Source organism: Schistocerca cancellata, chromosome 8 (assembly GCF_023864275.1).
Source record: "Schistocerca cancellata isolate TAMUIC-IGC-003103 chromosome 8, iqSchCanc2.1, whole genome shotgun sequence".
NCBI lineage: Eukaryota > Metazoa > Arthropoda > Insecta > Orthoptera > Acrididae > Schistocerca > Schistocerca cancellata.
Window position 1 is genome coordinate 293,198,967 of NC_064633.1, and position 23,967 is coordinate 293,222,933.

Sequence of the window (23,967 nt, forward strand, 5' to 3'; positions counted from 1 at the left end):
CCCTCTCACTGTACTTCAATTCACAGTAGTGTGGACCTTCAACAACACTTGTTCTTCAGGGCACATCCTCCCCCACTATTCTATCCTGACGAATATCCAAGTTCCATCCTGTATCTTGACTTTCACAACTCACTGCTACCACTTTTGGTAGGTATGAGATCTTTTTGGAACAGTATTCCTGCAGCATCTGTGATAGTCCGTACCTTTTGTTGCCATTGCCCATCTCTTTCTCCTTTTTACAGATGCATATTCATTCAGATACATATTTCTCAACCCACTGTAAACTGCATGTAGGAGGGTGCTTTGAACCATTTCAGATACTTCCTGTACTGTTCGTTTCACATGTGGAGCGAAAGAAATACCTCAGTAGCCAGACTATCTCTCTCGTGATGTCCAAGTTATCCATTCTCTAAATTTACCCAGCAGAGGCCAAGTGAACAAAATTATCTTTCTTTCAAAAATTCAGCTTTTAGTTCCCTTAGTATTCTATTACACTTTTATACAGGATATGCTATTATTTCCTAGAAGTATGTTTGAATTTATTTGATGACTGCTATCATGCCTACTTTGCAAGGATTCCAAATTCTGCTGCAGATCTCTAGAATTGGTGCCACTAGCAGCTTGAGTATGTTTTCCTTTAGAAATAAACCACATTATATTACTGTCTGGAAAGAATCGCTGTGGGAGTGAAAAAGCAGTACAGCCCAAGACATGCAAATACCCATACTTCAGTCACCCAGTGTTCAACAATGAGAGCTCTTAGTGATTTGCAACGAAAGTTACACAAAGTTTCAAACCTTTATGAAACATTTTCTTACTGACAGAGAAAAGAAGAGAGATTATTACTTCCAAAAACTGCCACATGAAGCACGACTTTTATTTTATTACTTATTTACTACAACTTGTATTCACAACACATTTTGCAGACAGTATTCACATATACCATGGGATGTACCAACAAAATTATATCATTGTACTACTCACAGTTCAGGAGATATTATGACATCAACAATGAGATGCATGAAAAACTGCTGCATCATACAAGACATTTAAATTTATTACTTTGTTGCTGCTAACTCTATTCACAACACTTTATGTAGCCAATATCCACATATGCCACTGAATATACCATCAAAAATATATCATTGTACAACACAGTTATGACATTTTAAATTATTTCTTCTTTACTACTAATTCTATTACCAACATATTTTTCAGATATTATCCACATATGTTGCAGAATGTATGTACACAAATATATCATTGCATAACCCTTAATTCAGGAGATACATCATCATAAACATTGATCTGTATGAAAATGAAATTGTAGGGCATGGTTCGCCAGAGGTACATTTGAAATAAGTGTACAGATACAAGTGAAATATGTTACATACATGTGAAATATATTTTACATGTGCATATGTGAGCAAAGTTGTGTGTAAAAAGCACATCCTAAGCCCCTGGAATTACTTCAATAAAATTTGATACGCAAATTAGTTATGAGCTGGAAAGAAGTACTGTGGTGATATGAACCACCAGCCTCCTATTGGGGTAAGCGTGATAAAGTGGAGAGAGAAGGGAGTAGTAGATGGACATATAGCGAAGGGAAATAATGAAATAGGGGGTAGGAAGAGATAGACAGACATAGTTAAAACTGGCTGCAACAAAGAAAACAAAACCACAGTCTCTTACAGTAGAGTATTTTCTTCTTCACAGTCAGTTTTAACATAAAACCTGTGCGTTGTTGTTTAATACTAGGTCTACAACTTTGCTTCTGCTGTTTTTTCTTGAAGTTCGGGGCTTTATTGTGAAAAACTTACAAAAAAAATTATGATTCATAGTATTGCCCATCGCTGGCCACTACATTCTCCCATCTTTCGGATAGCATACAAATCCTGTAGCAGAAGAACTGGGAGACTTTTGTGGGGATCCTTGAATCGATTCAATTTTGCACTTGTTCATATAATCAGAAGTACTGGTCAGCCAGACTGTATGCCACTGATCGAATATCAGAGTTGCGCTCTAACTAGATAACAACTGTTTCATTCTGAGCATTTTTGCTTGATTGGGTATAATTAACAAGAGGCACAAAATACTTTACAGAAGCTCTTTAACTAACAGTACTAAAAGTCATACTCGGGGCTACCATCCTCTAATAGGTTTCCACTCCTCTTCAACAAGACCATCTTTGTGAATGTAATAAACAGGATGTTGAGATGCTGTCGCACATGCCTAAAAATGAGAAAGGTTGTTTCAGTCTCACATATGCATCCACACAAAAAAGCAAAAATTATAAGACTTATTTTGAAATGTGTGTTCATCTTTGTTTATAAATGACACCAAATCAAACTACAGAAAAATGAAGTTTCTTACTCCTGACTGACTAGTATGCAACATTCATAGAATGTTGATGCTAATCTGTGAGTAGCAAACTTAAATTATGCTGTATTAGAAACTAGGTTAGATGTACTTTTCATTCTATAAATCCATAGTGAGGAGATCCTCAAGGATGTCCCACATGTCAGAAATCACCATACACGCCTCAAAGACTAGGCCTTAGAGGACTGTTCCAACTAGCTGAATGCCGCTTACTTGGTAGTACAAAAAGCGATCTTTGATTGTAGGACGTTATCAGCATATCGCCAGTCCCTCCAGCCATTGCCTGTAGATGAAATACGTTGGCGCCACTGCTTCTTTATAGAAGCTGCTACTTATTTGGCTTGACAAGGCTGAATGGACCCTATTCCAGACCTCACTACCCCAGAAAAACTTGAGGGGGCACTGGGAACTGAACTTGGGTCCTTCCACATCAAAAGGCAGCAACACTAAGAATTTGACTATGGAGGCAATCGTGTCAGAGAACAAGAATACAAAATACACTCCTGGAAATGGAAAAAAGAACACATTGACACTGGTGTGTCAGACCCACCATACTTGCTCCGGACACTGCGAGAGGGCTGTACAAGCAATGATCACACGCACGGCACAGCGGACACACCAGGAACCGCGGTGTTGGCCGTCGAATGGCGCTAGCTGCGCAGCATTTGTGCACCGCCGCCGTCAGTGTCAGCCAGTTTGCCGTGGCATACGGAGCTCCATCGCAGTCTTTAACACTGGTAGCATGCCGCGACAGCGTGGACGTGAACCGTATGTGCAGTTGACGGACTTTGAGCGAGGGCGTATAGTGGGCATGCGGGAGGCCGGGTGGACGTACCGCCGAATTGCTCAATACGTGGGGCGTCAGGTCTCCACAGTACATCAATGTTGTCGGCGGAAGGTGCACGTGCCCGTCGACCTGGGACCGGACCGCAGCGACGCACGGATGCACGCCAAGACCGTAGGATCCTACGCAGTGCCGTAGGGGACCGCACCGCCACTTCCCAACAAATTAGGGACACTGTTGCTCCTGGGGTATCGGCGAGGACCATTCGCAACCGTCTCCATGAAGCTGGGCTACGGTCCCGCACACCGTTAGGCCGTTTTCCGCTCACGCCCCAACATCGTGCAGCCCGCCTCCAGTGGTGTCGCGACAGGCGTGAATGGAGGGACGAATGGAGACGTGTCGTCTTCAGCGATGAGAGTCGCTTCTGCCTTGGTGCCAATGATGGTCGTATGCGTGTTTGGCGCCGTGCAGGTGAGCGCCACAATCAGGACTGCATACGACCGAGGCACACAGGGCCAACACCCGGCATCATGGTGTGGGGAGCGATCTCCTACACTGGCCGTACACCACTGGTGATCGTCGAGGGGACACTGAATAGTGCACGGTACATCCAAACCGTAATCGAACCCATCGTTCTACCATTCCTAGACCGGCAAGGGAACTTGCTGTTCCAACAGGACAATGCACGTCCGCATGTATCCCGTGCCACCCAACGTGCTCTAGAAGGTGTAAGTCAACTACCCTGGCCAGCAAGATCTCCGGATCTGTCCCCCATTGAGCATGTTTGGGATTGGATGAAGCGTCGTCTCACGCGGTCTGCACGTCCAGCACGAACGCTGGTCCAACTGAGGCGCCAGGTGGAAATGGCATGGCAAGCCGTTCCACAGGACTACATCCAGCATCTCTACGATCGTCTCCATGGGAGAATAGCAGCCTGCATTGCTGCGAAAGGTGGATATACACTGTACTAGTGCCGACATTGTGCTTGCTCTGTTGCCTTTGTCTATGTGCCTGTGGTTCTGTCAGTGTGATCATGTGATGTATCTGACCCCAGGAATGTGTCAATAAAGTTTCCCCTTCCTGGGACAATGAATTCACGGTGTTCTTATTTCAATTTCCAGGAGTGTATATAGTCCCAAAGAATATATATATATATAGTAATGTACTTTGTGAAATAGTCCCCGTGGATGTTAAATACATTAAAACATCCTAAAACATTGAAATAGTTCTCGTGGATGTTAAATACATTAAAACATCCTAAAACATATTTTCATTTAGGAGATAACAACAAAATTGTCACAACATATAATGTGCAGAACACTGAGGTGCATATGATAATTCTTAGGCTGCTGTAGTCACACATGATCAAAGAGGAAATCAGTTCACAATACTAATTTACACTGATCACATTACTGCACTGAAGATTACAGGATTCAGTTTTTACATAACACACAACCACACATTATTTGATATTATTAATATAATATATTGGAGGAAAGGTTAACTACTGAATTAGGGTGTTGTGGTTCCAGATTGTGTTGATTGGAATTTTGAGGTTTTGGGGGGAGTGGAGCTGGAAGTGGGAGATTGAGTAGATGGGAGAGACTGGGTCTGTGTGCAATGAGAGGAGGTTGAGGTTTGCTGGAAAGGTTGTGAAGGGTGAGTGAGTTGCCTTTCCGGAGGTGGGAAACCAGGAGATTGGATAGTTTTTTGAGGTGGAGGGTGGCACGCTGTTCTAATTTGCAGTTGGCCTGTAGGAGGATGCTCTGAACAGCTGGTGTGGATGTGGGAGAGGAAAGACTGAGGACTTTTATTAAGGATAGGAGTTGACGGGTGTGTTCATTGGCTGAGTTGATGTGTAGGTGAAGGATTAGGTGGGTGAGGGCAATGGATTGTTCAGTTTGGATCTGGTATAGGGACTGATGGAAAGAAGGGTTACAGCCAGAGATGGGAACTTTAAGTGTGAGGCCTTTGGGGGTAATGCCAAATGTCAGACAAGCTTGAGAAAATAAAATATGGCAGTGTAATCTGGCTAGGGCGAAAGCATGTTTGCGGAGGGAATGTAAATAAAACTTAATGGGGTCGTTGTGGGGATGGTGTGAGGGTGACGTGGTATTAGAAGGTGGAAAGTGTAACATGAGGCTGAAATGAAAATGAAAATAAAAATATAAATATATGGGGAGAGATAAAGGTGAACTGGAAAGCAACTGGAGATCTGGTGTGAAAAAAGGCGAAAAAGTGTTGGTTATAGCTGGGCTTGTTGATCCTGTGGTGAACTTGGGTTGGTAGACAATGATGTGCACAAAGGTTAGGTGGTTGTGCTGCCGCCAGAACACGTTAAAGGGTGGAGCAATTCGGGAAAATTTCGAAAAAACTGCGTGCAAATGTATTAAAAGGAGTGGTTTTGTGGTGGCAGATTGTGAAAATGAGGTTAACAATTGTCTGACGAAGAAATAATGACGTTAAAACCTGTGGGAAGCGGCTAAAAAAGATCAGTGATGTGGGAAAAACGGAAATGGAAAAAAAGGCGAAAGTTATTAGAACTAGCCGAAATGGCTGTTTAATAGCTGAAAGGAACTGTTTGTGAATTGGAAACGGTGGATTTTATAGCAGCGGTAGTGTTGAAAGCGGAAAAAAAAATTTTTTTTGTTATGGTTTGGAAGTGGGTTACGTATTATTGAGTATATATAGGCGGGATAAAATTGTATGGTAGATTCGGTAATGAGGAGAAGGTGAATACGAAGTGAAACTACTTGCAACAACAGAAAGAGAAAATAAGATGACAGGAAAGATTTCGAAATGCAACAGTGACAATAACAAACGTAATTGTTGGGTTCAAATTAATGATATGAGTATAATAGAGGGAAACATTCCACGTGGGAAAAATAAATCTAAAAACAAAGATGATGTGACTTACCAAACGAAAGTGCTGGCAGGTCGATAGACACACAAACAAACACAAACATACACACAAAATTCAAGCTTTCGCAACCAACGGTTGCTTTGTCAGGAAGGAGGGAAGGAGAGGGAAAGACGAAAGGATGTGGGTTTTAAGGGAGAGGGTAAGGAGTCATTCCAATCCCTGGAGTGGAAAGACTTACCTTAGGGGGAAAAAAGGACAGGCATACACTCGCACACACACACATATCCATCCGCACATACACAGACACAAGCAGACATTTGTAAAGGCAAAGAGTTTGGGCAGAGATGTCAGTTGAGGCGGAAGTACAGAGACAAAGATGTTGTTGGAAGACAGGTGAGGTATGAGCGGCGGCAAATTGAAATTAGAAATTAGCGGAGATTGAGGCCTGGCGGATAACGAGAAAAGAGGATATGCTGATATATTATATATCATATATAATATGATATTATCATATATAATATGATATGTCAATATAATATTATATACATACTGGTTCTATTAAGAAATTTGCCAATAGAGTAGAAATCTCCCCTTAAAATAAACCTTTTATGGCTGCTGGCAAGTAATTGAAAATGTATCTCCTGAAAAAATGGACACCTTTACGGATCAAAGTAACGAACTGTAAATCTTTGTGAAGATCATTCTTATTCTAATACTGATTCCATAAACTGAGCTGTTGCCTGAAAAGGGTATGCACTATTTGTGACAAATTTCATTAAGGAATAAATATACTGGGAAGCAGTAATTGGTATTTATAGTTCCTTTAAAAGACCTCTGCAGGACAATCTTGAGTTCACACCACAAATAATTCAATTATAAGCTTTTGGAGTCTGAAAACAGTAGCTTCTGTAGATGAGTTATCCCAAAAAATAGTCCCATGTGACATTATGAAATGAAATTAAGGGAAGTATGCTACCTTTTTCATTTTTATATCATGTATGCCTGACAACATCTATTGTTTTTGTTGTGATCTTCAGTCCTGAGACTGGTTTGATGCAGCTCCCCATGCTACCCTATCCTGTGCAAGCTTTGTCATCTCCCAGTACCTACTGCAACCTACATCCTTCTAAATCTGCTTGGTGTATTCATCTCTTGGTCTCCCTCTACAATTTTTACCCTCCACTCTGCCCTCCAATACTAAATTGGTGATCCCTTGATACCTCAGAACATGTCCTACCAACTGGTCCCTTCTTGTTAAGTTGTGCCACAAACTCCCCTTCTCCCCAATTCTATTCAATACCTCCTCATTAGTTATGTGATCTACCCATCTAATCTTCAGCATTCTTCTGTAGCACCACATTTCGAAAGCTTCTATTCTCTTCTTGTCTAAACTATTTATCATCCATGTATCACTTCCATACATGGCTACACTCCATACAAATACTTCCAGAAACGGCTTCTTGACACTTAAATCTATACTCGATGTTAACAAATTTCTCTTCTTCAGAAATGCTTTCCTTGCCATTGCCAGTCTACATTTTATATACTCCTTTACTACTTTAAGTGTCTCATTTCATAATCTAATTCCCTCAGCATCACCCAACTCAATTCGACTACATTCCATTATCCTCATTTTGCTTTTGTTGATTTTCATCTTATATCCTCCTTTCAAGACACTATCTATTCCATTCAACTGCTATTCCAGGTCCTTTGCTGTCTCTGACACAATTACAATGTCATCGGCGAATCTCAAAGTTTTTTATTTCTTCTCCGTAGATTTTAATACCTACTCTGAATTTTTCTTTTGTTTCCTTTACTGCTTGCTCAATATACAGACTGAATAACATTGGGGAGAGGCTACAACCCTGTCTCACTCCCTTCCCAACCTCTGCTTCCCTTTCATGTCCCTCGACTCTTATAACTGTCATCTGATTTTTGTACAAATTGTAAATAGACTTTCTCTTCCTGTGTTTTACCCCTGCCACCTTCATAATTGGAAACAGAGTATTCCAGTCAACATTGTCAAAAGCTTTCTCTAAGTCTACAAATGCTAGAAACATAGGTTTGCCTTTCCTTAATCTAGCTTCTAAGATAAGTCGTAGGGTCAGTATTGCCTCACGTGTACCACCATTTCTATGGAATCCCAACAGATCTTCCCCAAGGTTGGCTTCTACCAGTTTTTCCATTCGTCTGTAAGGAATTCGTGTTAGTATTTAGCAGTCGTGGCTTATTAAACTAATTGTTCAAATTTTCACATCTGTCAACACTTGCTTTCTTTGGGATTGGAATTATTATATTCTTCTTGAAGTCTAAGGGTATTTCACCTGTCTCATACATCTTGGTCACCAGATGGTAGTTTTTTGTCAGGACTGGCTCTCCCAAGGCTGTCAGTAGTTCTAATGGAATGTTGTCTACTCTCGGGGCCTTGTTTCGACTCAGGTCTTTCAGTGCTCTGTCAAACTCTTCATGCAGTATCATATCTCCCATTTCATCTTCATCTACATCCTCTTCCATTTCCATAATATTGTCCTCAAGTACATCGCCCTTGTATAGACCCTCTATAGACTCCTTCCACCTTTCTGCTTTTCCTTCTTTGCTTAGAACTGGGATTCCATCTGAGCTCTTGATATTCATACAAGTGGTTCTCTTTTCTCCAAAGGTCTCTTTAATTTTTCTGTAGGCAGTATCTATCTTACCCCTAGTGAGATAAGCCTCTACATCCTTACATTTGTCCTCTAGCCATCCCTGCTTAGCCATTTTGCACTTCCTGTCTATCTCATTTTTGAGACGTTTGTATTCCTTTTTGCCTGCTTCATTATTTTATATTTTTATATTTTCTCCTTTCGTCAATTAAATTCAATATTTCTTCTGTTACCAAAGGATTTCTACTAGCCCTCATCTTCTTACCTACTTGATTCTCTGCTGCCTTCACTATTTCATCCCTCAAAGCTACCCATTCTTCTTCTACTGTATTTCTTTCCCCCATTCCTGTCAATTGTTCCCTTATGCTCTCTCTGAAACTCTGTACAACCTCTGGTTTAGTCAGTGTATCCAGTCCCATCTCCTTAAATTCCCACCTTTTTGCAGTGTGGGGACAACATCTATGTTCCAAACAAATAGGCCCTTAAATAGGCACTGAAACATTTTTGTGGTATGCTCATCCCAACTGAATGTGTTATCAAGCTGTAATACTAGAAATTTAACACTGACAGTCTCTTCTATCTGTTTGTCATCACATTTTAGGTATATACAGGAAAATCTTTTATAAGTTCTGAAACTGTAATGTTAAGGACTGAAGTATGCTATGGTTTACTCTTGGATAAAAGTGGCAGGAACCAAAGTTTTCCTCTTAATTTAACACATGGTTAAGGGGAGTTGAAATGATGTAATTACTGTCTACAATGAAATAGCACTGGTGAAAATGAAAAATGGGATTGACTGAATCAAGAGATTGCAGAAAATATTGAGAACAGAATGGTTAGCACAGTGACCTCAGTAATTAAATTAAAGACACTTTTTGTAATAATTTGTAGTGTTCACTGACAAACAGTGACACAAACTTCCCCTTACAATTACCTGAACTGATAGAAATAATGACAAAACCTTTCCAGCTACTCATGTAGAAATCAAATTGTTAGCTCACAACAGATTACTTATGTGAGAGATTATGGCTCAAGAGAAAATGAAAAAATATGCCTACTTCACATTTTTGAGGAATAGAATGAAATTGAGGAACGTTTTAACAAAGGCCCAGTCAGAACCATACTTGGGTGAGCCTGTGGCCCCTGGCAGAAGTTTCAAGCTGCTTCCCACACCTCTGTAAAACTATCTTTGTGAAATTTCCCCCCTCCCTCTTCTATACAGATTTGGCAAATGGTTTAATTATGTAAGCAGGTTTAGTAAAAATGAAGCATTACTGAAAAGTATTATTTAAATCAGCAATATTAAAGATAAATACTGCATGCAACAAATTAAATGTGTCATTGTAGTAAAGACATTACAAGTTTTACAAATTTAAAAAAAAATGGAAGAAAAATAAAACCCATATCTTACTGCTAGTATACTGTATTTACTCGAATATAAGACGCACTCGAATCTAAGCCGCACCCGAAAAATGAGACTCGAAATCGAGGAAAAAAATTTTCCCGAATCTAAGCCGCACCCGAAATTTGAGACTCGAAATTCAAGGGGAGAGAAAAGTTTTAGGTCGCACCTCCAAATCAAAACAAAGTTGGTCCATTGTAATACGAGACACAATTTAGGTCGAATGAATGACGATACAGCTACAGGAGTTTGGTTCGAGTCGTAAGCTTAACAGTTAAGTTTTACCAGGTAGCCATTGCTATACGTCAGGCGCTCCGTCCGTATTTATACGGGTACCCTTCCTTTTCACATGCTTCATCTGGTTTGAATCGATTGCTTATTTTGCTTTGATCTGATAAGTGCCGTTTTCTTTGTTATAGGTGTTAACGTCACTCTGAGCTGAAAATGCATTACTGTACTGTGTAATGCATTGTTTGTCTCATTCTGATAGTGCGTGTTTACGGCCTGTCGCCGCGCGCGGCATGGCTTGCTTTTGTGCGCGCTACCGCCGCTTACAATTAAAAAAAAAAAAAAAGAAAAGAGAGGAATCGTCTCACTAGCGAAACAATGGCAAGAGACTGCTATTTGTTGTTACTTACACTGCTTTCTTTGATAATGATCAACAAGAACCAAATAATAGACTGCATATGATAGAATATGTTCTGAACGAGAGTTAGGCGAAAATTTTTCTCCGTTTGAAAATCTTTGCAGCCGCTTCTCTAGTACGTCAGATTCTGCACAGGAATTAGTCATCTTAGATTTAAAAATCTAATCAGTTGTCGTGCTTAATTTCTGACTATCACTATTAGACATAAGAAAAATACGAATGTAAACATGACACGATACGTATATTCTTCCGCGTTTGCTGTTGTCTCCCTCTAGTTTCGTAGTTTATTAGGCAGATAGGATTTAAATGAAATAGCAGCAAACACGAAAGAATACGTGGCATAATGTTTACATTCATATTATTCTTATGGTGAAGAGAATACTGCATGTGATTCACATTTCGTCAGGTTCCTATTAGCAACCACCTCTTCTCACAGGTAGTAAAAAATTCAACACGTAGAGTTGGCCATATTGACAAACATCCCAAACAGTCTGGCCAGTCGGATTTTTGTAGTACATTGAAATTCTGCTACATTCGAAGATGAACAATACGGAATTTGTATTTACTTCGTTGGATAATGTACGAAAATGCAGTGGTTGAAACTCGGGGCGGAGAAAAAAGCTCGTCTTCCACCTTTTTTTTTTTTTTTAATTTATTTACTGACACAGAGATTTTGGCGCCAGTATTTATCTCTGTGCCTACAAAGCATCCCCTTGTAGCGCTACATATATTCGACGGCAGAAGTTAGTTGTGGCGGCACCTACCAACATTTTTCAGAACTTCCGCTTGCTTTGCACTCGATTCTAAGCCGCAGGCGGTTTTTTGGATTACAAAAACCGGAAAAAAAGTGCGGCATAGATTCGAGTAAATACGGTAGCTGTCAACTCATACTGTATGAATGTTTTATTCGGGAGTTAGTATGCTAGGTAAGGGAGTTTTTTATGAAGTAAATTTGTTTCCATTCTTTCTTAATTGTTATGAGTATTTATTTAAACAGTGTGCTCAACTTATTTCCATCTTTTAAACCGTTGGACAGATTGTGATAAGATATAACCAACTGATATTTTCACTTTAAGGTGCCAGATTTGCTATGAAAACGAGCAGTTATCAAAATTTAACCCATTTCTTTGTGTTGTCTAAGAAAGTTCACTGTAAAAAAGTACATTCCATTATCAAGTGATGAAATATTCATTCAATATGGAACAGCATGAATTTCAGTAACCGATACATTTGCCACAAAACTGTTGTTATACTTCATTGCAGGAAAAAAATTCCAAGCAATTAAAATAATTTCAAAGTACCAACTTGACTGATAGAAATGACTATAATTACTTTTTAATATATACTGAAAATATGTGCAATTCTTTTTTTATAATTTACTCAGAATCTGATTGGGGGAAAAGTACATTATAGGGACAACTGCAAAGAGCATAAAAGACTTTTTAAAGATCCTCATAGTTACATTTTTTAACTTTTTTTCTTCAAAATATGCCACCTACATAAGCTGCAGCAGGTGCCACAGAGAAAAAAGGTAAGTTCTGTCTTTGTTCTAATCCTGACCTAACTATCCATGCAAGACAATGGCAATTGTAATAATGAAATGATCAAATACAATTTATTATGGCTGATTATACGGTCAGCCAACAAAACGTTAGTCACTCCTTTAAAAGAGCACAGCGATCACTTTGCAGTGCTGTAGATGTTATTCATGTTGGTGTGTAGAATGTCTGGTGACATACCATCTGACTTTCCAAAAAATATCATCCACACAATTCCAAAGACTGCAAGAGATGAAAAGTGCGAGAATTATTGCACAATCAGTTTAACAGCTCGCATCCAACTTGCTGACAAGAATAATATACAGAAGAATGGAAAAGAAAATTGAGGATGTGCTAGATGACGATCAGTTTGGGTTTAGAAAAGGGAAAGGAACGAGAGAGCCAATTCTGACGTTGTGGTTGATAATGGAAGCAAGACTAAAGAAATATCAAGACACATTCATAGGATTTGTCGACCTGGAAAAAGCCTTCGACAATGTAAAATTGTGCAATATGTTCGAAATTCTGAGAGAAATAGGGTTCAAATGGCTCTGAGCACTATGGGACTCAACTTCTGAGGTCATTAGTCCCCTAGAACTTAGAACTAGTTAAACTTAACTAACCTAAGGACATCACAAACATCCATGCCCGAGGCAGGATTCGAACCTGCGGTCTTGCGGTTCCAGACTGCAGCGCCTTTAACCGCACAGCCACTTCAGCCGGCAGAGAAATAGGGGTAAAGCTATAGGGAGAGACGGGTAATATACAACATGTACAAGAATCAAGAGGGAATAAGAGTGGACGACCAAGAAAGAAGTGCTCAGATTAAAAAGGGTGTAAGACAGGGATGCAGTCTTTCGCCCATACTGTTCAATCTGAACATCGAAGAAGCAGTGACAGAAATGAAAGAAAGGTTCTGGAGTGGAATTAAAATTCAAAGTGAAATGGTATTAATGATATGATTTGCCGATTACATTGCTATCCTGAGTGAAAATGAAGAAGAATCTGCTGAACAGAATGAACAATCTAATGAGTACAGAATATGAACTGAGAGTAAATCGAAGAAAGACGAAAGTAATGAGATGCAACAGAACTGAGAATAGCAAGAAACTTAACATCAGAATTGATGGTTGCGAAGTAGGTGAAGTTAAGGAATTCTGCTACCTGGGCAGTAAAATAACCAATGACACACGGAGCAAGGAGGACATCAAAAGCAGACTAGCAATGGCAAAAAGGGCATTCCTGGCCAAGAAAAGTCTTCTAGTATCAATCATAGGCCTTAATTTGAGGAAGAAATATGTACGAACATACATCTAGAGTACAGCATTGTACAAGGTGCGTTCCATAAGTAATACGACCAAATTCATAAAAAATCATTTATTGAATATATTCGTACAAATAATCAAAAATTTTCAAAATAGCACCCTCTTGCATCGATACACTTCTGAGGCGGTGTTTCCATGCCTGGAAGGCATCCTGGAATGCCTTTTCCGGAATGTCCTTTAGAGCCGATGTAACAAGCGCCTTGATGCTTTCAATCGTGTCCCAATGTTTTCCTTTCATGACTCCTTCTAACTGAGGAAACAAAAAAAGTCATTGGGAGCCAGGTCAGGACTGTAGGGAGGCTGGGGAACCAATGGGGTCTTGGTACCAGCCAGGAAGTCATTGACAATGAAGGTGCTGTGACTCAGCACGTTGTCGTGGTGAACTTCCCACGTGTCCTTGATATCGCTTCAGCAGTGCGGGATGTTCCTTTTCAGTCTTTTGAGCACTTCCAAGTAGAAAGCTGAGTTTACTGCAGTCCCGGTAGGTTCAAATTCTTAGTGGACAATGCCTCTGACGTCAAAGAAGACAATGAGCATGGTTCTGATCCTGGACTTGCTCATGCGTGCCTTCTTGGGATGGGGTGACGATGGGGTGTGCCCCTCTGTCTCTGCCTTTTTGTCTCAGGGTCGTACTCAAAACTCCACTGAGTGTAAAAAATGAGGATCATTTTCACACATTTCCAACATTTCTCGGCACTGAAGCACTCACATGTGCTTGTGTTCGTCGGTCAACCCTTTTGGGACGAGTTTGGCACACACCTTTCTCATGTTCAAATCTTCGGTCACAATGCAGTAAACAGTTGTTTTTGACATGTTTAGAGTTTGTGCTATCAATTGAAGGCTCAGCCATCTGTCAGAGTTCAAAGAATTGTGCACACTCGTCATATTTTTGACGACTCGTGCAGTTGATGGCCGTCCATTGCGAGGTTCGTTGGTGATCTCCTCTTGGCCCTCCATGAACGATTTGTGCGATTGGAAAACTTGTGATTTGGACAAGCAATCATTCCTAAAGACATGCTGAAGTAATGGAAACATTTCGGTGGCGGACTTCCCAAGTTTAATGCAAAATTTGATAGCGTACCATTGCTCTACAGTATGATCCATTGTGCCGTGTTACATAAACTCAAAACGGGGTTGAATGAAATACATGTCCTGACTCTCCGGCAGCATGCAGCTGAATGAGACAAAGAGCATTTTGAAGCTAACACACCCCATCCACTTAGCCCAGCTTGTTACAACACGCTGTGGTGTACCATTGCATCATAAAAAAATTGGTCACATTACTTATGGAACGCGTTCTGTATGGTAGTGAGACATGGACTGTGGGAAATGGGAACAGAAGAGAGTCGAAGCATTTGAAATGTGGTGCTACAGATGAATGTTGAAAATTAAATAGACTGATATGGTAAGGAATGAGGAGGTTCTGTACAGAATTGGAGAGGAAAGGAATATGTGGAAAACACTGATAAGGAGAAGGGACAGGATGATAGGCCATCAAAAAAGACATGAGGGGCTGACTTCCATGGTACTAGAGGGAACTATAGAGGAAGATAGAGATTAGCCTTCAAATAATTGAGGATGTGGGTTGCAAATGCTACTTTGAGATGAAGATGTTGGCACAGGAGAGGAATTAAGAAAGAAAAGAAATAAAATGGGGGGGGGGGGGGGGGGGGGAGGAGATGTTGCAGAAGCGGTACCAAGCAATCATGTGACCCCCACCACTGGCACAAGTCATCGAGGGAAGTGGTGTGTGTGTGTGTGTGTGATGGTTCAACAGAAATACATGGCAGAGAGGGGGTATCGTGCTTGGGTCTGCCCATGACCACAACTGTGAATGAAGTTTCCTGAATTGTGTGTCACTTATAGTGATGTAATGTAATATAAATACAGTGGTCAGGAGAAAATACAGTGGTCAGGAGAATATTCTGACTGTCAGGGATCGCAGGCAGTTGTCATATCTTTCCAGTGACAACAGTTTCAGATCCAACAGATTTTGGTGAATGCAGATCCATCTCTCACTGCACAGTAATAGGTCAGATGTCAAGTTGATCTGTACACTAGTTTTGCATATACACACAGTTCCATTTTCAACAGCCCAGAATCCTATGACTAGGGACAGGAAAATTTCACGAAAATGATAATGTGAAAAACAATGCAAAATTATCAGGTTTTAGTGAAATAGCATGGAATCAGCAATTTTATGAGTTATTGCAAAATTTGCAATTTTGCTGTATTAAAAAAGTTATAATTCTCATGATAGCAGTTTACTAGTATTTGTAATTGGTACTTATTGAATGTTAAAATTGCATTTTGTCTTCTATTCTCCTCAAGGCTGACGTTCATGTATAATCTCAAAATAACAGTTCATTGTATGTGTTATGAACTTTGATGTGATGATGAAGATAGCACTGAATTTGGCAAAAAGGAAACATCACCAGTTTTAGCAAAATGTCACATTCTGTTTGGTAAAAAACACGAAATTAAGCAGAAAATTGGCAAAAAAACACCTAATATGGCCAAAACCTCTGAATTTGAAGAAAATAAACGAAATTCAGCAAAAAAATAACACTGAATTTATCACATTGAATTTGGCAAAGAATACCAAATTTGCAAAAAATAACACCAGAGTTGGCAAATTAATACCAATGAATCTGGTAAAAGAATAACACTAAATATAGCCAAAAACAGTAAATTTGGCAAAACAACAAATTAAGTAAAAAAACAACACCGAATTATCAAAAAAATACACTGAAAAAACAAATGCTTAGTAATGCATTGCTGTAATGCATGTAATGCATTGCATAATGCATAATGCATTGCATAATGTAATGCATTGCATGTAATGCGATCAAAATGCTTAGTAATATCATTTGACATCAAATAAATCTACACGAAGCATGACTTTTTGGTGACCACATTTCTTACTACAGTGCAGCATGTATTTTCTATCTTTCCACATTATTCTCTGGTGACAAAATACTACAGATGTTTCAGATACTGCTGACAATTAAAACAATGTTATACTATGTAGATTCTATCTCAGTTAGAACTGCCTGAATATGTTAGTTATAGCTTTATCAAGATTTTACTACTGAGTAGGAGTAACAGCACAAGAAATATACCAAAGAGTGACCATTCAGCACACATCACGGCACGGTGAAAAGTTCTCAACCTTTCTCTCAGAGATGGATTGATATAATTCAAATTTTGTTTTTGTTATTTTGTTACAAACTGTACAGTAATAGGTTGAGTTGGTTTGTAGGCTAGTTTTGTCTGTACAGCTTAGTAAAATAGTTGTGTGTATTCCACTGAATTGGATTAATGGGAGTACATGGCTTCACAGAATTATCTTTTTCTATGTTTTATTAACAATGGAAATTTGTCCAAATTTTGTGAAACTTTATAAGCTACTCCACTTCCAACAGTTAAGAAACATGGAGGATTAATTGATGTGGAGACCAAAGCCAATATTCCTACCACACTTTAAAACACCAAGGATGGATTCACTATGTGTCATTGGACAATCAGGGATGAATAGCATATACAGGGTGTACATAAAGTCCGGGAACATTGACAATTATTTGTTGCACAATAACTAAACATTGTACATATGTCATAATATTGCATTTTGAAGAGAAACTCTGACCCGGCAGATGTCAATACGGTAATCGAATTCTTACCATACCCATTCCAGCATGGCATCGTCAACTGTGGCAGTTTCTTGCCGTATTCTCTCCCAGAGCTCTGCTACATCTCATGGCAGAGGCGGTACGTATGCCAGATCTTTAATGTGTCCCCACAGAAAAAAGTCACACGGAGTGAGATCTGGTGATTGGGGAGGCCATTTCATGAACACCAGTACACAGAAAGCTCGCTCCGCTCCTGAACTCACCATGTTTGCGACTATCACTGACTATCGGCAAATTACCAAACTACGCTGTGGCGGTATACATGAAAAAAAAAAAACTTTCGGGGTTTCTCTTCAAAATGACATGTGCGATATCTGTACAAAGTTTGGTTCTTGTGCAATAAATAATTGAAAATGGTCCCGGACTTTATTTACACCCTGTATTAAATAAATAAATCCACAAGAAGAAATAATATGGTAAATTATACAGTGTGCAAGCTGACTGTCACATTTGTTGAATGCTGGCCAAAAGCAAAAGTCAAAACCAATTAGTCATCAATGTTTGGATAATTTAAAAAAAAATTCAACAGATTTTGCATTAAAATTTGTTATTGTGGGAGTATTTCATAATAACTGGAATGTTGTTATGGAACTACTACCCAAAATCCCAAATGTATTCAGTGAGAACAATGGTGATAAAAAAAACAGCATCGACTAACAACTGCATGAAATAATATTTATTTGTACTAACCAAACCATTTTTGAGCATTTCGCCCATCAGGAGTGGTTTCATCAAGTATTAAATTCATGCTACATCTACATCTATATCTTCACGATACTCTGCTATTCACAATCAAGTGCCTGGCAGAGGTTTCCATGAACCACATTCAAGCTGTCTCTTTACCATTCCACTCTCACTACAGTGCAGACTTAACCCACGCTCTTTATTATAAAATGAATTTCGTTCAAAAATAATTTTGTAGTTCTTCTGATGACCACTTTAAACATTACTGAAATTGCCACTGCAACCACAGCACCTAACAATAGGCATGGTATATAAGCCACATAAATGCATATTGGGGCCAAATTATTTATATGCATAGCTTGTATGCCCTGTTTTTTGTACAATGTTATGGTCACAATATCAACTTTACTAATGTTAATCACAGGTTTTATTGATTGACAGTTGTGTTAGTAATACAAGTGGCCTCATAAAACAATTTTATGGCTGTGCTGACAGAAAAATATGTTACTTTAATCAGAACACAGTTTTTCACTGTTATCTTCAAAGCAACATACTCTGCCCTTGTAGAGTGGAAGAGAGTGGCTCTACGAAGGAACTGAACTTTAAGACAACATTACTGGAAGAGAATATGATGTAGATGAAGATGATATGGGAGATTTTATATGGTGGGAAGAATTTAGCAGAGCGCTGAAAGGAGCAGATGACATTCCCTCACAATTATTGCAATTCTTGGGCTTGGGAGAGCCAAGATATATGAGACAGCGAAAATACTTCAGACTTCAGAAAGAATCTAATAATTACAATTCCAAAGAAATCATATGCTGACAGGTGTTAATATTACCAGTCTATCAGTTTGGTAAGTCATGGCTGCAAAATACTGACATGAACTATTTGCAGGAGAATGGAAAATATTGGTAGAAGCCAACCTCCAGCAAGATCAGTTTTGGTTCCAGAGAAATGGAAGAACACATGAGGCAATACTGACCTTACGATGTATCTTAGAAGATAGGTTGAAAAAAGGCAAACCTATGTTTATAACATTTCTAGACTTAAAGATAGTTTTTGAAAATACTGACTGGAATACACTCTTTGAAATTCAGAAGGTAGCTGGAACAAACTCAGGAAGCGAAAGCTTATACACAACTTGTACAGAAACCAGACTGTAGTTAGAGAGTAGAAGCAGATAAAGAAAAACTGTCATTGAGAATGGAGTGAGAGAGGGTCATAGCCTGTCCCCAACATTAATCAATCTATAAATTGAGCAAACAGTAAACAAGAACAAAGAAAAATTTGGAGAAGAAATTAAAGTCAGAGAGGAGAAATAAAAACTTTGAGGTTTGCAAATGACATTGTATTTTTGTAACTGACATAAAAAACAGAGTTGAAAGAGCAGTAGAACAGGATGGGTAGCACCTTTAAACAAGGTCATGAAATGAGCATCAACAAAAGTAAAACAAAGGTAATGGAATGTAGATAAATTAACTCAGGCAATTTGTAGGTAAACTAATTCAGGTAATTCTTAAGGAATTAAATTAAGAAATGAGATGCTAAACGTAGTAGATGAGTTAAAGCAACTGAAGTAGAGAGAATATAAAATAAATATTGCCTATACAAGGAAACAACTTCTGAAAAAGAGGACTCTTTAACATCTGCTACAAATTTAGGTGTTAGGAAGTCTACTTTGAAGATATTTGTCTGGAGCTACACCTTTTTTTAATGGCTTTTTGGCATTACCCATACAGCCAGCCACAGAACCATAAAAAACAACAATTATCTGTTATGTCCATTTAAACTGAACTTAAGTCAATGATCTAAGCAAATTAAAATTTATGTGTATTATAATGTAAAAAAATTCTATTTTCCTATATTCTTATTTGAACCTCTGTTATGAAATCATATAAGAGATATACAGTTTTTTGTCTTCTGTTGTGAAAAGTGTTTCAATTATTGTTCATAAAGCATTGCCAGAAATGATAATGTCCTGTATCAGTTTTATAGTTTCCTGATGCCTTATGGGGCAGCCAAAGAAAATGTCAAACATCTTCCCCACAGCTGCATTTACATGAAGAAGATGGGGTCATTCATTCAGAGGTGGTAGAGATATTGCCAGGATCTCCTGTAATTGAATCGAAGTTATGCCATCGTCACTATAAAGTTTCTGTCTTATCTCCAATTTTGGTACCAGAGATGTGATGGGAGATTGGGTACCTCTGTGGCATAGCATCTTTCTTTAATTTCGTAAAACAACTGGAGGTTTTCATTGCATCAGACCCTGATTGTAGTCCTTGTGGTATGAAGAACATCACTGACTGGCATAGAAAAATAGTTATGAGGAGATACTGAACCAAAAGGGGGAAAAAGGAGGTTATGGTACAGCTTGACTGAAAGAAGGGACTGGTTGACAGGACTCATTCTGAGGCATCAAAGAGTTGTCAATTTGATATTGAAGGGAAGCATGGGCGCAAAAACTGCAGAAGGAAACCAAGATATGAATATGAGGTCTGTTCAAACAATTCCAGAACTTTGTACACAATTTTTTTTTCTACACTTACCTTTTACTTATTGTACATGATCTCCTTCCAAACACTCTACTCCGCAATTGATACACCACTCCCAATACCGTTTTCACTTCCAGAAGCAGTCTTGGTATGCCTCTTGCTGGATCGCATGAAGTGCCATCTGCGAATTTTCTTTTATCTTGTCTATCGTTGCAAATCTTTGTCCCTTCAATTGGTTTTAAAAAATAATGTCCGCAGGTGGCTGGTCTGGAGAATCATGAATGTGTGGGTGTGTTATCATAATGCAAGAGCCATGAATTGTCTCACCACATTTCAGGCCATTTCCTTCTCACATTTCATGACATGATCCAACTGAAATGCTTCCACAATCTCTCATACAGTCAGTTTTCGATTAGCATGCACAATTTCATTGACATTCCTGACATGAGCTTCATTGGTAGACATCAAAGGGCATCCTAAACAAGGATCAACTTTAACTTCCGTCCAGCCATTTTTAAACCCTCTGAACCATTCATAACACTGAGTATGGCTTAAGCATTCATCACTGTAGGCTTCCTGCATTATTTGTTGTGCCTCTGTAAAGATTTTCTGGAGTTTCACACAAAATTTAATGCGGATGCATTGCTCCTCTAACTTTATCATCTAGAAATTTGCAAACTGTGTGAGACAACATTCGGCTCAATACAACACTGAACAATAACTAACAGACATACAACAATGAAACTTCCAGCAGTTACACATTAAACACAAGTGTGTGCAAGGATGCCAACTGCTTTACACTCCAACACACGATTGGCACAAAATTATGTATGTTCTGAAATTTTTTGAACAGACTTCATACAGGAAACAGGGTCAAGTGGATGTAAACTGCAGTACTTATTTGGACTTGATGAGGCTTGCACAAGAAGGACCAGCAAGGAGAGCTACATCAAACCAGTCTTTGGAATGATGAACAACAAGAAATATTTTAAGAATTTTATAAATGAAAAATTTCCTTCACTCTCTCCAAAAATTGTTGGATTTCATTTCATATACTTACATGGTAAGGGTACAGTAACAGTTCAGTTCCAACTGGGTATTGATCGAAATCTAGGTTACCATCAACACCTTCAACTTTGCCCACTTCTTGTGACATTTCAATTAACCTGGAACAATAATAATCAAGGTCAGTGAGAAAGGAAGAAGAAAAGTAGAAAGATATCATAATTGTAGTGGCGCCAACTGATGTTACCGTGGAAAACAAATTTCTGGTGCAACATTACTACTGACCACTGTTGTCCGACTACTCAGATGGCGCTGATCTTCAGGCATGCTCTCTGAAAAGATCATGCTAGATTTTTATTTTATTTTATTTTATTTTATTGCATATAAGTCAATTCAGAGCCAATCGACTCTATTTGTGCTAGATGGAACTGTGACATGACTTGGGCTGGACCTTGCTTGGAATACAGATTTCTGAACTGTATCTTGTACACATAATTCTTTTTATGAATTAACTCAATTTTCAGTACATATAGATTCCCTTTTTGAAGAATAATAAACAGAAGAATCAAATTCATTCAGTTTACAGACATCCTATTCATTCTCACACTGGCTCTTCTCAGAAAAATTCATGTAAAAGACTTTAAAAGACTATTCCTGTAGAGACACATTAAGTCAGAGATAACTGGATTGCTGGAATAGTTATAATTCTATAAATTTTACTTAAGACCCATAGATCAGAAAAAAGTTGATTCATACAAAAGGAAATATTGTTAACAACCTGGAGACAGTAGAGTTCACTGGTGTAGCTGTTGACACAGTTTCTTATAAAATTTTATTTTTGTTATATAATCAAATATTTAATAGTATTATTAAATAATTCATAATTATATGCTTAACACAGTGTGTACTGACTGTTTAAGGTGATTTTGGACTCAGAAACATTGCTATTTTAACTAGGAATATTGTGAGTGCAAAGATAGAATTCTTTGTACATCTGATCTGGAAGAAGGAAGAGGCAATATGCTAAGATGATCATTATTTTCAATAGATTATTGAAGAATACTGTGAAAAGTAATTACTTACAACTGATTGAGTTATATTGCAAATGATGATGCTGAATCAAAAGGGAACTAAAAAGTTACCATTACTTACAGTTGGTTAAGTTATGTTACAAATTAAGAACATACACCAAATGGAGAATTCATTTGAGAAAACTGTAAAATTACAAGAAGACGGAATCACTGGTCAGTTCTTACCTTTAGATAATGAAATTCCAGTATTGCTGAGGGATGCATTTAAAATTGAAAAAAACTTCTCCAAGTTCTTGAAGCTGTTAGTTCTTTCCTCAGAGAGCAAACAGAGATAGGTTTAGAAATGAAGGTGTAAAGGGACACCTTTCCTCAACAGAAGTAACCGATACCAAAAATATTTCTTTTCAAATTTTGAATAGGTTAATATTATCTCAGCTGTTTTTCTAAAAGAATTTCATATGGTATTTTAAACATTGTATTATATTTCAGACTAAAATCCATAAAAAGAAATTACTTTATTTTCGTTGTTACAGTTGATATGTAATAGCTCTGTAAGTATGTACAGTTGAAATTATTTTGTTTTAGAAACATTTAAAATTACGAAATATTCAACACAATTAAAATTTCTATTATTAATTGCACAATCTGACACTAATTGTTATGTTTACTTCTGAATTCATTTATAGAATAATAATATAAATTCATTTGTCAAGAGAATTTGTGAACTCTTTGAAACATTCTTAGTACCACAGAGTGAAGTCGTAGTTGGCATGCCTGTGATGTGTTTTTATTTTTCGGAAGAACAATGTAATTTTTGGCTTTGTTGAAGTGGAAATTGTAAAGACAGTGTGATACAGAAAAATATGGAAGAATAAAATTATCATGCAAATAGAAATTACAAAGATGGCTTACTTCAGAAATTAGTATGTCAATTGGAACTCCGAGTACCTGTAATGTCAAAAATTTCAGCTTCAAGAATTATCCCTTAGACATGAAGAACTGGAGCCAACTAAGAGAAAAGAAGATAAGTAAAAAGTTTATTGTAAATCTTATTCCCCTCTGATATTTCGCAGTTAATTTTGGCAGAGCTAAAGGAAACGAAGACAGATAACAATAGCATATTTAGTGCAGTTAATGATCAGTTAACCAAAAAATTTACTTCACTACAAGAATAAGTAAATGACCTGAAAACTGAAAACAATTTTAAAATGCATATGGTAAAATATCAAATAAACCAACTTAGTAATCAGGCTTCAGAGCTAAAATATGGTTGTCAGAGGAGTTAATAAGTGTGAATGAAGAAATTGATGTTTTTGAAAATAAATCTTTTGTTTTGGAAAATGAGCTAGAAAGTGAATCAGCAAGACAATCAAAAAATGTTATGACGTCAGAACTGAACAGAAGGCCGTAGCAGGAAAAATGGAACAAAACCTTACCAGTTTAGACCAAAACATTTTAAATGTTGAAAACAAAATTCAAAC

At 38.2% G+C, this 23,967-nt stretch overlaps 1 protein-coding gene across 5 annotated transcripts in view; it reads right to left on the bottom strand.

Moving 5' to 3' along the window:
• Positions 1–1,039: 1,039 nt before the first annotated feature.
• LOC126095236 (D-threo-3-hydroxyaspartate dehydratase-like) overlaps positions 1,040–23,967 on the bottom strand; it is a 371,140-nt gene continuing 348,212 nt past the window's right edge. For all 5 annotated transcript variants that reach the window (XM_049909989.1, XM_049909988.1, XM_049909986.1 and 2 more), the window contains exons 6-7: positions 21,511–21,616; positions 1,040–2,232 (exon numbers count right to left, since the gene is read on the bottom strand). In XM_049909989.1, coding sequence (XP_049765946.1) covers positions 2,143–2,232; positions 21,511–21,616 — 196 coding nt within the window. In that variant the 3' untranslated portion in view covers positions 1,040–2,142. The remainder of the gene's footprint in view (positions 2,233–21,510; positions 21,617–23,967) is intronic.